This window comes from Triturus cristatus, chromosome 11 (assembly GCF_964204655.1).
Source record: "Triturus cristatus chromosome 11, aTriCri1.1, whole genome shotgun sequence".
NCBI lineage: Eukaryota > Metazoa > Chordata > Amphibia > Caudata > Salamandridae > Triturus > Triturus cristatus.
Window position 1 is genome coordinate 1,049,225,127 of NC_140594.1, and position 16,831 is coordinate 1,049,241,957.

Consider the following 16,831-nt stretch of genomic DNA (forward strand, 5'->3'; position numbering starts at 1 on the left):
AGAAGCACTGTTAAAAACTAACATCTTTCCCCCAAAATTGGGCCACCTCAGACTGCCAATTATGCAGTATGCAGATGATCTCGTCCTGTTGGATTACACAAGAATTGGCATGAAAAGGGCATTAGAGACGCTACATAACTATAACATGGAAAACAAGCTTGTAGCCAATGCATCTAAGACCAAAGTGCTGATATTTGGTCACAAGCCAAAAAAACAAATACTGGCATGGCAGCTGGGTCCTCTAAAGATAAGCACGACTAACAAGTACACCTATCTAGGAGTACAATTTACAGACACCTGCAGACCTGTTCTGCAGGTTAAAGCACTGGAGGCAAAAGCAGCTAAGCTAACATATGGCTTGTTCAAACTACACCACAAGCTTGTAAGCCACTCGACGGAGGGGATCCGACGAGTTATGCAAGCCAAGCTAATGCCAACACTCAGTTATGTCCACCTTGTCTTCCCTGGTCTGCTGACTAAAAGATTGGAGGGTCTATACACAATGGCTTATAGAAAAGCTTTCAAGCTCCCCTACACGACCAGGCGTTCACTGATCTGATTAGAGTTCAATATTACAACAATGGATATTGAATATAAAAAAGACATTGTCAAACTCCAACACAACGTGATCAATGCATGCCCGGGCTCAATCAGGGCAGCGCTACAGGTGGTCTTTACAGACAACAACAGTCGCTGGGCGAGGTATCTCTTGATTGCCAAACAAACACTGGGACCATCAATCGAACCTTCTACAGACATACCATTAACAAAGTGTAGAGTAAAGATCCTGCTAAAAAAGTGTGGCAAGAACATCTCGAGGCAACAAGACCTTGAACGGATCAGATTGGTCCTGGGTGCAGAAGGCCTTGTTAACTCACATGAAAGTACCACATGCCAGCCCTACTTAAAAGCTGGCCTTGGAAGGCAAGCCCTACAAAATTTCATTAGAGTGAGGCTCTTAACCTTGCCAATACAAGACTATAGAGTCCACTGGAAAAACTGGTCATCAAGTGGCTCCGGCTGTTGCCTGTGTCAATATCACACAGAATCTGCGGAGCATGTTATTTGTTGTTGCCCAGCCTTGCTTTCTCCAAGGCGCTTGTATTTAAGAACCATGCTTATACATCACAGAGTTAGATCATGCAAGGAGGCCTTAAGGCATATCTACACCACCACAGTCCCGATGAAGCTGGCATTAATTGGGAAGTTCTATGCGGCTGCTGGAATGCTCATACGATCAGCTAGAGAAGAGTCAGCTGAATAAACTATGCCTCCGACACTTGAATTTTGCACACCTCCCATGTCAAATTCTGCATACGCTGCTACTAAACGGACTGTTTTTAGTTACTGTATAGTATTCTTGCACTTCAAATACGCTGATTTTATGTTTTTAACTCGCACTTCTGCCGCTTTTGTAAAAGATTTTAAATAATCATACAATAAAGTTATTATTATTATAGTTTCACAAAACCGCATTTATGCCAAGATTCTATAAAATGGTTTAATTGAAAACTAAAATGTGTTATATTCTGTTTTTAACATATGAATTGCCACAGAAATAATTTTAAAAAAAAATTATGAATTGTGATTTTTAGTTCTGTAATCATTGATTTAGATTGCCATATATAACACCTTGCTGCTAAGATATTTAAACATATATATTTATTTATTTATTTATTTTTATTTATGGTTAAACATAAATGGAGACCGTGTTATTAAGTCTCTACAACTTCTTAGGCAATAATTGATATTTCAAATCAATATCCAACAAGCAAAAAGTTGCAATATCTGAACTTTGTTTAAACGTGAAAATAGATGATTTGCAAACAAGAGTATGTTTTCATTGTCTATTAGGCTAGTATCGAAATTTGTACATGCACTGTCACTTTAAAAAGGAAAAAATGCCAATGAGCGCTATCATGTGATCAAGGTCCAGGAGGGACCGAATCGCGTCATGGCGACTAAAAGAATAAACAACTACTGAGCACTCAATTGTGGTCCTTGCCTGCTTTCCTGTACCTGGAATGGTGAATGGTGTGAATATATATATATATATAGACATATATAGATAGATAGATATATAGATAGATATATAGATATAGATAGATAGATAGATAGATAGATAGATAGATAGATAGATAGATAGATAGATAGATAGATAGATAGATAGATAGATAGATAGATAGATAGATAGATAGATAGATAGATAGATAGATAGATAGATAGATAGATAGATAGATAGATAGATAGATATAGATAGATGTATAGATATCACTATAATCTTCATTTTTTCACAGAAAAAATATATGTACACATATATATTTCTGGCACACTTTGCAATAAGTGTCAGGACTTTTATTTTCATAGATGGAATAGCAAATTAAAATGTGCTGTTTTGCAACCAATGCAATCTCCACCGAGTGCAAAAATGGAAGCTATTTAAACAGCTCGAACCTCTGTGTGTGTCATAAAGTGTATGGAGGGTGAAGAACACCACTACGTCTGACTTTCTCAAATAGCTCTAAACCATACGTCAGGTTGCACAAACCAGGTCCAGAATGATGTTTCTGAGCATTCTGTTCAGTCTTCCTGTGCACAGGTTATGGTCCTGGAGGAGGCCAAGCTAGATGTGCTGGATGGTGCGAGATGCTTGTGGTCTTCACGCCAGATGAGGATTGATCTACCAGGCTACGATCTTCCTCATTTAACGACCCAAAGTGAAGGCAATGAGTCATTCCAAATCTTCTTGAGCTCCTCGTGTGGTAGTCACATCCGTGGCAAGGACGTTGGGTACCCAGTACACTTGCTCACAGGTAAAACACCGAAGTGGGCACAGAAAAGCAGTATCCAGTACTTTGCATTTCCTTTTTTGTCTGCCTGGGCAGAGGTTGCACCATGCCAGTGTCCGCCTGAGCCTGAGCTCAAGTTCCAGGGAGTAGGGGGTCCTAGTAGTGGGCACATAACAGCTGGACTTTTTGATATATTTTTTTTTTTTTTTAAAACCTTTATTAACCGCAGTTGCGTCATTTTACAATGTACATTCACTAACCAAAGTGTCGGATCAGCGAGACAAAGACACACATGTCCAGATGGTGAGACACAACCATTCAGCCGGCGGCGGTATACAGGTGAACATTTGTATAGAAATCAGATGCGTACATTGTGTAAAAGTGGGTCTATGGTGCTTTACTGTGTTTTGTCGTGGTGCATCTGAAGCGCATTACCTGCAATAGAGGATGGCGCTGTGTTCCAGCCCACGTTGCGGCGCTTTCGGTTGACACCCAGGCCCGTAGGGGGAGTCGCACAAGGCACCGAGTTTGCCCCCAAGTGCCAAGGTCTCCGGGCAGCGGAGCACTGGTGTCCTGTTCATGGTGTAGGCTGGAGCGCGACAAGGAGGGTGCAGTATAGCTCACAAAGACATGCACGTCAGCGCGTATATCCGACGAGCCCAGTGTGCAGCTTCGCAGTTCAGCTCTATATGCGCGGTACGTGGCGCGCTATCGTCCCCCCAGCGACGTGCTCCCCAAGCCGCCGAGTGCCTGACTATGTCTGGTATGCAACGCTGTGCGCTTCGAGCGGGAGCGTTCCGTGTGGTCTGGGCGTAACCGCCTCCTGTGCGTAGTGCGCGCCATCGCTGCCTCATCAGTATTATTCAGTAGTAGCAGACTTATTCCTGGTTCCTTGAAACTACTTCCGTCTCTCAAGGAAGGTGTCAATCTGGTGTCTTGGCTCTGGTCCACCCCTTCCAATATGCTGTCCAAGAGGTCAAAGGCAAACTGAAATGCTGGTTTTAGGACCCATCTTATATCCGGAAATGATGTTATTGAGTGCAGTGATATAGCCATTCAGGTATTAAACTTTACTCAAATACTTGGAAGGAACCAGTTTTGTGCATTCAATCCATCCTTCCATAACACTAATATACTCTTAACTGTGCATAGAGGAAGTCAGGGGCCGGGTGGGATAGAACATTTGTGAAATGAGAACAGCTAGCAGCGATGTCTATAAATGTTCTAAGTAACAAATCCAATTTTGTGGCTTAGAAACTCAGAGTCCCAAGGAAAGGATACTCCACCCCTACATGTATACAGGTATGTACACCAAACAGGCAAAACACATCTTAAATCTTTTAACTGGCTCCCATATGAGACAAAAAAACTGTGAAAAATGGCCTGCATGACCCATAAAGCCCTTCACTTCAACACCCCTTGGTACCTTGCACAAAAACTGGAGTTATCTGGTGGGTGTAGACCCTCCAAAAGTACCAGCACCCTATTGTTGAAACAAAAAAAAAAGAAAAAGCAACTGACAACCGATAGTACTCGGGTATTGCCCCAAGAATTTCGAACTCCCTGACTCCTGAACTCAGACTGAACCCCTTGACAGTGTCATTCAAAAAAGAAGTCAAAGTACTATTGATGAACAAATGTCTGCTCTAGAACCCATTAACTCTAACCTCTAGCTCTGATATGACACAATGTATACAACAATGTTTATTACTAGCTTGCTGCAATTCTGTTGGTTGATTTTTCAGTTTGAACCTAGAGTTGGTCTCTTCCCCATCTTGGAGCTACTGCATCCTGTACATAGTACTGTCCTCATCTATGCTGTTTGTTTCCTATCCATGTTTCATCTTTCCTTGATACTTCTAAAGAGCTCCGAAACCCTCAAGGGTCATGTTTGCGCTATATAAAATGTTTAAAATAAATAAAAGAAAAATTGGGAGAAAAAAGAGCCCGATATAAGATGGACCGTGCACATTGTAATTTTCAAGAGTCATCGGGCAGTCTCTCCATGAGTAGTGCCGATAAAAAGGCCTTGTCCTTGAATTAATATTGCTGCCACCAACCACAATATGTTTATTAGCCTGGCTAGCAGTGCTTTAGTTTTACTATTAAGGTAGGGGTACAATTGGCTTCACCCCTTCCAGAGCACAGTCTTTGGGGCAACAAAACATGTCTAGAAACTCTCAGGGGACTCATGACACAACTTTCACAACTTTTCATAAGGAGGAAAAGAATCCAGGCCTATTAGAAAGGTGAAATCAGGAGCATGGTGACCACCTACCCTACACCCATGAGTAATGAAACTTAGGGAAATTTTAACTTTGGCAGTCTTACTATGGAAATCATTTTTTATTGCTGTGTCAGATACGCAATGACATTGTTAATACATGCCGATGTTTTATCCCGAACAACATCAAACTTTTAAGATCTGGAGTTTTGAGGTGTGCGGGGGGACTAATGTAATGTATTTTTGTTACTTTTAAATGTATTCAATTACAAACATTATTGAGAAAATCTCAGTATTTATTATCAATATCATCTGTTTGGGCTTTTTAAACTGGGATGTTTATCTCCTTCAGATTGTGCAACATATACAATGGCATTGACATTCAAAAGTCCCAGAGCTAGTGGGTCATTAATAGTGTGTCATCTCGGCAGCCATCTTTAAGTGTTGTCAGCTACTAGGAAGGTGGGCTTGGTGCTTTGGGTTTCCAGGATGCCCCAGGGCACATTGGGACAAATGGTTCTGGCTGATGTCTTTGTCCATGATGAGGAGCATGTTCATGTCCATACGTGAAAAGAGCAGCACTTCGAAAAGGGCTGAGACCAGCTATACCAAGGACTAGAGGCTAGACGAAAATACAAAACACATTAGCACACTTGCATTTGGACACACCGATACTGTATACCAAACATCATACATAGAAATTGGAATATGAGCAACTGTTTTCATGATTATTGATAAAAACATCATGAGCATTGGTCCAAGAACTCAGAAAATTAAATGACAGTCAACGTTCCTTTCTATGGTATTTGACAACAAGAGGAAGTCCCCACCAGACTCAATACTTTGGACCAAATATGTGGTGCCAGGGTTACCATATTGGTACTGTAGAAAGTGCGGGAAGACACAAGGAAATGGGTTTTTAACTATTAAGTGACTGCATCTCATCCTTTCTGGCAAGGGACTGTCCAAGACACGAAAAAACTGATGCTTGAAAATTCAGTGACTGCTTCCTTCTCACACTGGCATGGGACACAAAGACATTGACTCATGGCTGATCTGTCCAAACACAAGACAATAAGGGACTGTTCACAAGCTGTATTTTGTAGTATGCTAGTAGTACTACAGTAGTACTACTCACATTATTACAAGTCCACATGCAGAGACCTCGGCTGGGCCTCGTAATATTTCTGGGAGATTTCCGCCACGGTGCATGAGATCTCCACACTCATAAGCCTACTTTTTAGTAGTAAATGTGGGAGGGACAATGGGGAGCTGCTGGAGAATTTAAAATACTTGCTCCTAAATGGGAAGACAACACACTTCCAAAGTTACTGCACACCCTGCAGGTGACTAAACAATAGTATATGTACACTAGCCCATCCTTGAGGTAGGTCATGTCCCAGACAAGGTCACTCAGAAGTAATGCAACACACTCCCTCTAAAAATAATGGCGGCAGGTAAATAACACACTTCCACTGAAAATAATGGAGGGAGGTAAGTAAAATAACACCCTAACAGTAAATAATGTTAAATAAATAAAACAATTTTAACTATTAAAATACATACGTACATATATATATATATACACACACACATACATCGGCTCACCCTGAAATTGCATTCCAACAGAGGTTCCAATCATTTATTGTGCAAGGTAGTGCAGAGATACAGATTAACAGCGTCAACTCATTTCGGCAAAAAACTCCTTGTCCACACCTTGCTAAGGGCCGGAAGAAGGGTGTGGAGAGCAGTGGAGAGTTAGTGTGCTGCTGTTTGCTTCTGTAAGGGAACACTGTCTGGTGTATGAACCCATCAAAATTGTCATGCCCATACCAGTGTTGCTTTCAATGAAAAGAGAATACCTCAGAAACAAGTGCTGTTCATTAGAGATGTGTGTGTACCACAAGGGAAAGGAACATATGTCAATAATATGGGTAACAGATGTAAATAAGCTAGCCGCAGGACAGCATGGCGATTATTGAGATGTGCAGGCTCTGGGTCTCTTACATTACTACGACTCCATTTGCTCTCCAATTTACAGCAAACATTATTCCCTAACACTAATTCCAGAATAGAAAACGCTGTTCGACCAAGCAGGGCTACAGAACAGCTCAGCGCAGTCCAGCACAATTTTGAGATAGAGGCCCTAACTATTAGTTTGAAGGTATTGGGACGTTTTACTGTTATAGAGTAATTTTACAAACGTACTGTTACTGTGCAGTATAATCATCCCAGTACATTGTAAGTATCGGTTTAGCCATAAAGAATGTGAATTTCCCTGTGGGGCAGATTTTCCAGGCTGTTAAACCACACATACATTTAACGCTGCCATGCACAGTCTTCTCATCAATTAATTCATTTCACAAGTTGCAGTGATGTTATCAATCTTGTGAGAGAATAACTCATGATTGATGTACTATATAGGAACATTAGCAGTGCATGGTGAGGGCACAAGTTTTAATTACCTAAGGGCGAGAGTTATAGTTACTAGAGATATCTATAACTCGTGAATTTCAGTGTTTTTTTAGTCTAAAACATTATGTTGCCACTGATAATTTCACCTTAATATATAACGTCACTTTAACCTTTGGTTTTTTTCAGATAGTGTCTAGGGCTTTTTTTTATGTAAAGTAATATTTTATTACCATATGTAAAGGCAAACCCCCTGCCACGCACAGCTGCAGGCCAGGCCCAGCGCCCAATCCCCTTGTAGGCAGCTAGCTTCCTGCAAGGTGAGGGAGTTGCGCGGCTCCCTTCCCCAAGCTACTATTGGCCCCAGGGACCCTCTCCCCTGGGCATTTTGTTTTTAAACAGACGAAAGGGTGCGCACAGCTCCCTACCTGTGCCTCTAAGGACCTGGGGACCCTATCTCTGGAGCCATTTATTTCAATGAAGGGGAAGGCACGCACGGCCCCCCTACACAAACCACTCTTGGCCCCAGGGGCCACATCCTCTAGGAATTTTGTTTTTTAAAAGGGGGTGCAGCCCCCCAACCAAGCCAGGATGGGCTCTGGGGACCCCATCCCCGGCACAACATTTATTATTTTGGGAGGGAGCGCATGGCCCCCTTCCCCGAATCTGTAGATGCCCCAGGTTCCCCATCCCCTACAGCCAAAAACATTTATATTAGGGCAGGGGTCACATGGCAACCCTCCACAAACCCAAATGGGCCCTGGGCCATACACTAATTATGGAGAAGGGCAAGGATGGTTGCCCTCCCCAAGCCACTATTGGCCCCAGGGTCCTCATCCACTACGGTCTTTTTTTTTAAAGCAAAGTTGGGGGCATGCAGCCATTCTCCCAAAGTCACTATTGGCCCTGGGGACCCCATTGTGTCGGGGCAAAAAATATATTATTAGTGGAGGGGGCACGTGCCCCCCCAAAGCTTTCGAGGCCCGGGTACCCCGTTCCCTGGAGCCAAAAACATTTATTTTACACAAGCGGGAACATGGCCCCCCTCTCTGATCCCAAACGGCCTTCAGGGACCCCATCATCCAAGGCCTACGAATAATAATAGGGGAGGGGGGCATGTGACCCTCCTCTCTGAGCCTTAAGAGGCCCCGGGGCCCTATTCCCGGGGTCAAAACCACATATTTTAGCCGAGGGGCGCATGTCCTCCCTCTGTGAGGTCAAATGGGTCCTGGAACCCCATCCCTGGGGGTCAAAGTTGCATTATAAGAGAGGGGGCCTGTGGCCCCGCCTCCTAAAGCGTTAAGAGGCTTCAAGGAACCCATCCTCTGCGGCCCAAAAACTTTTATATTAGGGGAGGGGGCACATTGCACCCTACACAGCTCAAATGGGCCCAAGGGACCCTATCCCCTGGGGCCATAGTCTAATTAAAGGGGTGGTGGCTCGTACACCCCGCCCTGAGCCTCAAGAGGAAACAGTGACCCTACCCCTCAGGGGCCTAAATCATTATAAGTGGGTGCCCATGGTTGGGCTCCTCGGGATACAGTGAAAGAGACTGCCCCAGGGGGGTGTGGTCCCGTGGAATTGAAAGGCTCAGGGAGGGGGGCTACTTGTGCCCCTCTACTCTACTTATTGTTAGGCGCCGGTGGATGTCTTCCTCCAGCCCATTTGGGATTGGAGAGGGGAGCTGTGTGCCCCACTGCCCTAGAAATAAAGTTTTTGGCCCCAGGTAAAGGGGTCTCCTGGGCCACTACTATCTCAAAGAGGCAGGGCTGCATGTCCCCTCCCCTTTTTTATAGTTTGGCCCCAGGGCCCAAAATGGGCTCAGGGTGGAGGCTCCACTAACGTCCTCTTCCAAATTATTGAGAAAATCAATGGCGAGAAGCCATTTGCTTTTTTTTTTGCTGCTATCCTGCAGGAGTCCAGGGGATTGCAGCAAAAATTCCCTTTTTTTAGGTCTCGCCTGAGCTAGCACATATGCTACTCTGGCGAGACTTTTAGTAAGTGGGCTCAGAAAATGCTACCATGGCCAGCCTAGAGCTTGCGGTTACGCGCGCGGACGCACGCTTACGAGCAGAGGCGCCATCTGGCTTTCCTCATCATGCTCATTAAGCGCAGCGCGCGTTCACTTTCACTTTCACTTTCGCGTCTGCGTCACTTTCACGGCCGCGCGGCCAATGCTTGTTTAACTCGTTACCACTTTTGGCATCTCCATCTTTGAATGATTAATGCCCTGTGCTTTATACTCTTACCTCCAGCTCTTTCTCTTCTCAATGTGTGGGAATAGCGCCACCTTGTGTATAGTGGAAAGATCTGTCAAAACTACACTCGGTGAGGCCAGAGGTCCACGCCTCCCTCTCGGGTCTTAGTTTCTATCATACCCGTGAGCGCCCTATGAACATGACTCGTTGCACTGTTTTGTCTTTCTGCTGAGGTGCATGAACTGGGGTTGTGCCACCGTTATTAAATTATTGCATTGCGTAGGTGGGGGGATCATATGCACTGTGCTAAGACCAGTATTGGCTTTCAGTACTGGAAAAATTCAAGCTTGCCTCCCCATCTCCTGATGTTGTTCGAGCGGCTACAGGAGCTTCCCTGTCGTGGCACATGTGTACTTGCCATGGTGGCAGACTATTTTTCACCCGTACCTGAAGTTTGATTTCATCTGGATTTATGGTTTTCGGGGCCATGGGGAGGTGTGATACGTACTACCGAAGCAAAATACTGTGTTATCAGTTTGACGTCTGTTCCGTGAGCGTTTCTGCCGTACATCTTGAGGCTCCGTGTTTCTTTTTGATGAGCTACTGTACTGAGCACGTCCGCTTACAAAGTTCCCCAAATATTGGGCTTGATAAATAAACTCCTCTGGTTCTACTTATTTCTAACCTGCCTACTTTGCTTTGTTTGTTGCAATACTCTCCTTCTTGAAAGAGATACTGAAATGTTGAAGGAGCTTTTCCAACTCTGCCTCTGGAGTCCATGGATACTCTGTGTCACGAGCCACCTTTATTTCTGTTCTTCCTTTGGGTGGGCCCTTTTCTAGACCCGAGATCAGAAAGCCTTCGGGTACACAATTGTCCGCCATGAGGTCCTGCCTGAAATCTGTGCCAAGTTCCCCACCCCCGCCTAAGAGCCTTCTCTCAACTCCACATTGTACCTGGAATGAATGCCCTCATCCAACGACGCACCATGATCCACTTTGTGACACAAGTAATGCTACAGAGGGGCCGTGAGGCGAAATGCCGGAGTGATAGAGTTCTATTTAATGTCTAGACTAAAGGGACTATTGAATCCAACTGGAAGTGACCATAGACATCCACATGCTTGTACCCGTCCCTCACAAAGCACTGCAGAATTGTTTCATTTATGACATGTGGGACATTTCTTGTCCAGATCAGCAGGTAATAGTTCATTAACATCCAAACCCATGCAGAAACCGCAGCAACTCCCAGAACACTCCTTTCAGGGACACCAGTGAAGAGGCGGGTATCCTGGGCAGTACCTCGTGAGAATGCCACAATATAAAGATACCAGCTGTCCAAGATAACACTTCAATCTATAGGACTCGCGCCCGAAGAGACTGAGCGGAACCGCAAGCAAGAGGCCCTTGCCTCGTAGGAAGCATCAGAGCCCTTGGATATTATGGATATATGGAAGAATTCTAGCTCCTCGCCGTTTTTGACAAAACACAATAACAGTAAATAAGGGGGTTCGCATTGCCTCTCGCTTCATTGAACGGTCATGTGCGGCATTAGCTGCCTGATAAGAAGCAAGGATATGGATCTCTTCAGTACTGACCCTCTTGAGAGATGGCATGTACTTTGAAACGCTCACCAGTGATGGATTCCAAGTGCCAGCTTGCCACTGTGCTGCTCTCCTAGTACTCTGCATCATTCAGAAGCTGGGCAAGCTCACCAGATTCAAAAATATTCGAGCCAGCCAATTAAGGATAACATAACATAACGTGTACTTGTAAAGTGCACTTATCACCCATGGGTCTCAAGGCGCTAAATAACAGGTGTTTATTGTTACCCAACTCAATGGTACTCATTTTATCGACCTCAAAGGGATGAAAGGCTGAGTGGACCCGCCGGGATTTGAACCTGTGATCACAAGGTCGAACACAGGCCCCTGCAGTGGTCTTCCTTCTTTATGGCCCATAATTAACTCATATTGATTTCACATCCTCAATCATTAGTGGACCTACTTATTGTAAAGCGATTTCTACATGCAGTGATTCCCACATGGCGCTTCTTTACTTGTAGAATCCATTATACCTTACTGGATCCTCCGAGCAACTACCTGGGTGGCTTACCCCTGGCACCCTTAATTTTTGCCTACTTCCTACCTCTGGGTGAGACCCTACGCCATTTCCTGGACCCGTACACACACGTGCTTCCTCCACCCTCTCTCTCTGTCTCTCTCTTCCTCCACCCTCTCTCTCGCTACCTCTCTCTCTCTTCCTCCATCCTCTCTCTCTCTACCTCTCTCTCTCTACCTCTCTCTCTCTCTACCTCTCTTCCTCCACCCTCTCTCTCTACCTCTCTCTACCTCTCTCTCTCTACCTCTCTACCTCTCTCTCTCTACCTCTCTCCTCTCTCTCTCCCTCTCTCTCTCTCTACCTCTCTACCTCTCTCTCAACCTCTCTACCTCTCTCTCTCTACCTCACTCTACCTCTCTACCTATCTCTCTACCTCTCTCTACCTCTACCTCTCTCTCTACATCTACCTCTCCACCTCTCTCTCTCTACCTCTCTACCTTTCTCTCTACCTTTCTCTCTACCTCTCTTCCTCTACCTCTCTCTTTACCTCTCTCTCTACCTCTCTCTACATACCTCTCTCTCTATCTCTACACACCTCTCTCTCTCTACCTTTAAGTAGCAGCCGGAGCCTGATAGCACTGCTTGTCCTTTAAAAAAAAAAAGCATTGGCATAGCCAATAGGTCTCGCCTTTGGGGCCTTATAAGTGTTTAACCATGCAACAGTTAATGTTGTTGCACCAAGGATATTGTGCTGCATAACTAAATACTTATAGGGTCCCAAAAGCGAGACCTATTGGTTATGCCAATGTTTGTCTCTTTAGGGACCGAGGGATTCCCTACAAGGGCTAGGATGTACTTACCCTGCACCCTTTTAGGTTTCATTCCTAAAAAATGCAGGACAGGGGACTAGGTTCCCAGGTCCTGTATTGGCCGTCAGCAACATTTTTCTTCAAGGTGCTGGCAGCCAATCAAAGCCTTGCTCCCGCAGGAGCAAGATGGCCTAAAGGTATAAAAACCCCCTGAGCCAATTAGAAGGCTCTTTTTTTAAACTTGGTTTCAAGGGTCCCTTGCAAACGTCCCTTGAACCCAACCGCCCAGATATACAAATATTTTTGAATCATAATTTTTCAAAAACTACTGAACAGATTCACACCAAAACACGATAAAAGCATGCTTTCTGCACCAAGAGTGAGCTTCCTGCCATTTTTTTTATTTTATATTATTTTGATTGCCATTTATCAGTAAAGAGCAACACAAGATAAACCATAGTCGGGGGCAGGAAGGAAAATACAAAAGAGAGCGGGATATTAGTGGGTGAGGTCCATCGAGGGGAGCCACAGGAATGCAATCAAGGGTTTACAAAGTGAAAGATCCTGTTCAATTTGAACTACAGTCAGTGAGAATAAGGTTCTGAGGCCAAAATTTAGACTCTGTGACACATGCGCACCACATATTTCGACTTATTATCATGCATAGTGTTCAAGTGGCGTATGGGCCATGACACACCGGCAGTCTCACTGACACCTGAACAAGCCTGCTGCACAATGTTACACTTGGTGCTATGGGACAGATAGTTGAGTGGCATCCTGGTAAGATTGTTCCCCTGTTCAGTTTCACCCCCTACCGGTGAATTTGAGTCCCGTTGACAAAGAAAGGAAAAGAAGAGCTCCGATATATATATGGGATAGGAGCGTAATGGCATTAGCTCCCAGTAGTTGCATTGATGCTCCTCACAATAAGTTACGTCACGCAGCCATGCCCACGAGGTGGGGGGGCTTTCGACCACAAGACATGGTCACTCTATTTTTGGCTAAAAGTAATAAAGTGGTAGTGAGTCGGCAATGAGAGGCAGGTTTGTCGTAGACGTACCTCAACAGCCCTACCAAGGGAGTGTAGAAGGGTAAGTGCCCAGTGATTGTGTATATTATCTTGTATGCTTCCTACCAGAATGACGCCAGTCTCTGCATCGCCATGCAAGATGTATATAGGAGGCTTGAGGGGAATCGCAACAGAGGCAATAAGGGTCGGTGACATGTCCCATTTTAAACAGCTGCAGCGGGGTGCGATAAAGCTGATGAGAAATTTAAAGTGTATTAGGTGCGGCTTATAGTTTGAGGAAAGAGATTCTAGATGACCGCAATAAAACGCCCACTGCGTCGCTGTTGAGGGAGAGAGCTTCCTGCCAAATTGAATGCAATTCCATTCAGGAGTTTTTGCAGCAGTGCTTCTTAAAAAGTCTACAATAAATGCCAGAGTATTTTGCATTTTGGGACCCCTTCTTTTTCTTAGCCTCCGTGTGATGAATCACCCCAAACTTGCCAGGAAGGAGCTGAGGTAGATTAACTGTTTTTTATTTTTTTATTTTCAGAGAAATTCGTCAAACGGCGTCAAAGTTATCAGCAAACCAAAAAGCACTCTGTCTATAGAAAAGCAGCCCTACTTTAGCTACCCAAAGGCAAATGCAACTTGGTGTAATATATGAATGTATATACTTTTAATTTAATATGTAATTACATTTTTTCCTTTTTTCAGGAGACCTGTTGTTTTTAATTTACTCCTAACCTCCCTTTACCACTACCCACCCTAAACTATAAAATAACCCTTTCCTTTAGCTATACCCATCCCTGAACCCTAAAATTACCCTATATTCCTTTACTGCTGCCCATCCCTTAACTCTAAAATTACCCTTAGCTCATTTACTACTGCCCACCCCTGAAATCTACAATTATCCTTACCTACCTTGACTACTACCCACACTTAAACCCTGAAAACATCCTCACCTCCCTTTACCACTGCCCACCCTGAAACCTAATATTACCCTTGCCTCCCTTTACCACTACTCATCCCTAAACTCTCAACATTACCCTTACTTAATCTAGAACTTACAAAGCATGATAAAGGCATGCATGGTAAAGGCATCTGCATGGTAAAGGCATGCGCGGTTAATGCATGCGTGGAAAAGAGTGTGTGGTAGAGGATGTTTCCCCTCCCACACCCAGTAAAACCGAGTGAGGAAAAACCAAACAACTCCTTTTAAGGTGGTGCAAAGTAAGTCTATGCAATCATGTGTTCATTTGGCACCACCTGGGTTATAAATAATCAGGGTCAGACAGTCTTTCCCTTGCAAAAGGTGATATGTGTATTTTATATTGTTAAGCTCTTACTAACTACTTTTGAGTCACAGGCTTAAAGTCGATTAGTTTGTCTAAAGTGGAAAAGAACCCTGTATAGCTGTGGTGGCCCTGTACAGCTGGTGTCTCCCATAACCTTGGTCATTAGAATTCATTTAGATTTCAGGAAGAAATCCATTGTTATCATTGCAGTAACAACGGTGCTATGGGTCATAATGCAAGTAAAAGAAAATGACCACCCTTACCCCAGACTGGTAGTAAAAAATACCTATGTGGGGGCACAGTGGGCCAGCTGCCACTGTACTTCCTGCACTATTGGTAGGTACAACCCTGCTCATACGTTTTATTAGGAGAGAAACCCACCAGCATAGATGCAACATTCCTAACTTGTCATTTGGGGTTTAGCTGGCACTGACTCCTGAATTAGGATTTATTGACAAAAAAAGGCACTATTCCTGCAAAGGTTTTACAGGCACCTACAGCACACACCGAGAACAGTACAAAATGAAAATTAGGGATAATTCCAGTCCTGACAAAGCCAATATACAGTTTTATTTCTGCATTGACCGGCATATTTATGATGTGATTCTTTCATAAATATAACAATGGATTCTTATTTGCTCTAAAAATTATAAAAAATAGCTAAGAGATTGATAAGAGGCGCTGCCAGCCCAGTACAGCAACTCAATCGTTTTTTAAAGCTTTATAGCCGACTGCAGAGGGCCATACTGGTTGTTAAAGTCCCTGAACCTGAGTTGTAGGTCCGAGCCGCAAGGGTGTTTAATGAGGGAGACAGCCGTTAACAACTGATATACCCAGAGACAGTATTGCTTTAAGGCTATTTGAGCATTCCCCCACTGAGAGTAGAATGTTCTAAATTTAAAAGAGAAACAAAAAGACAGACATTGTAAAGTTTGAGCAGGAGACAAATATCAGCCATTATTACCCATCGTCCATGCTCCTCGTCCCAGTCCTTACACATTGAGGTGTCCCCGCCTCCCCACAGAATCACCAGCATGTTAAACTAATTTTGTAGTGACTTGTATTCCCATTTCAATATCCAACATCCCCTTATAGGAGTCTCTCCTTCCCCTCTTATCCTCCTTTTTTGTTTCCTGTTGTTCTACAGGACCATGATGCTATGTTGGAATTGTTAAAATGTTATATTTGAAATATAGTTTAAATTTGTGAACTCACTTGTTTTCCTCCCCTCTGCTGAGCTTGGCAGCCTGTGAGATATTCTCATAATTAGTGTGCTCCCTGTTCATGAGCTCCCTGATATTGTTTCATGTTGGTCAGCGAGACAGGGAAGACCACACGGTGTCAGTACTGCTGCCCTGCTTGTTGGCCTGCTTGAGTGAATGAAGCCCGACGGAGGTTCTGCATTACTGTTGTTTTGAAGACCAATATCTCATGAGTTTTGAGATTTGTTTTCCCTAGCAGCAGGATAAAAACAGGAACTGGCTGCCTCCTCTAGCATAACTACTTTCCTGTAAGGCATTATGGAGCAGGGGAAGGCTAAGAAAAAGGAAGAGGTCTCTTATATAACGAGGGGAGATTTGGAGGCTCTTGTTAAGCAAGCTGTGGATATTGCACTAAAGGTGCCTTCAGCTCAAAGGCTCAGAGAGGATTTCCAGGAGGATGCAGATGCACCAATGATAAAATATGTTCAATTGAACCAGTTCCAGGAGATGTTAGACCATATCAGACAAATCCTAGGTGTTATGCAATCTGCTCAGCAAGAGGATGAATTATACTCCCTGTGCACTCCAGCGCCCAAAGAAAACCTTCCGTTGCACCACGTGATAAGGGGAAAACTATTGCTAAAATGCCTATTCCTCATTTCTTCAATAAGAAATATTTAATTGATGATTTTCCTGTGCATTTTCCTCAGATTCTGAAGTTACATGCCATTTTATCTTCCATAGCGCCAACTTCGAATCTGGCTTCAGAGGATGCTGTCCTCCTAGATGTAGCAGGCAGAAAAATAGAGGGCTTTCTGAAGAGGGTCTATGCA

General features: G+C 44.0%; 1 protein-coding gene across 2 annotated transcripts in view; it reads right to left on the reverse strand.

The window, feature by feature from the left end:
* LOC146785929 (uncharacterized) overlaps positions 1-16,831 on the reverse strand; it is a 226,286-nt gene that overhangs the window by 5,677 nt on the left and 203,778 nt on the right. The window contains exon 19 of one of the 2 annotated variants that reach the window (XM_085635330.1): positions 5,289-5,635. The exons of the other annotated variant lie outside the window; for it this stretch is intronic. Coding sequence (XP_085491456.1) covers positions 5,468-5,635 — 168 coding nt within the window. The 3' untranslated portion in view covers positions 5,289-5,467. Of the gene's footprint in view, positions 1-5,288; positions 5,636-16,831 lie in introns of those variants that run through there. 2 annotated transcript variants of the gene reach the window in all.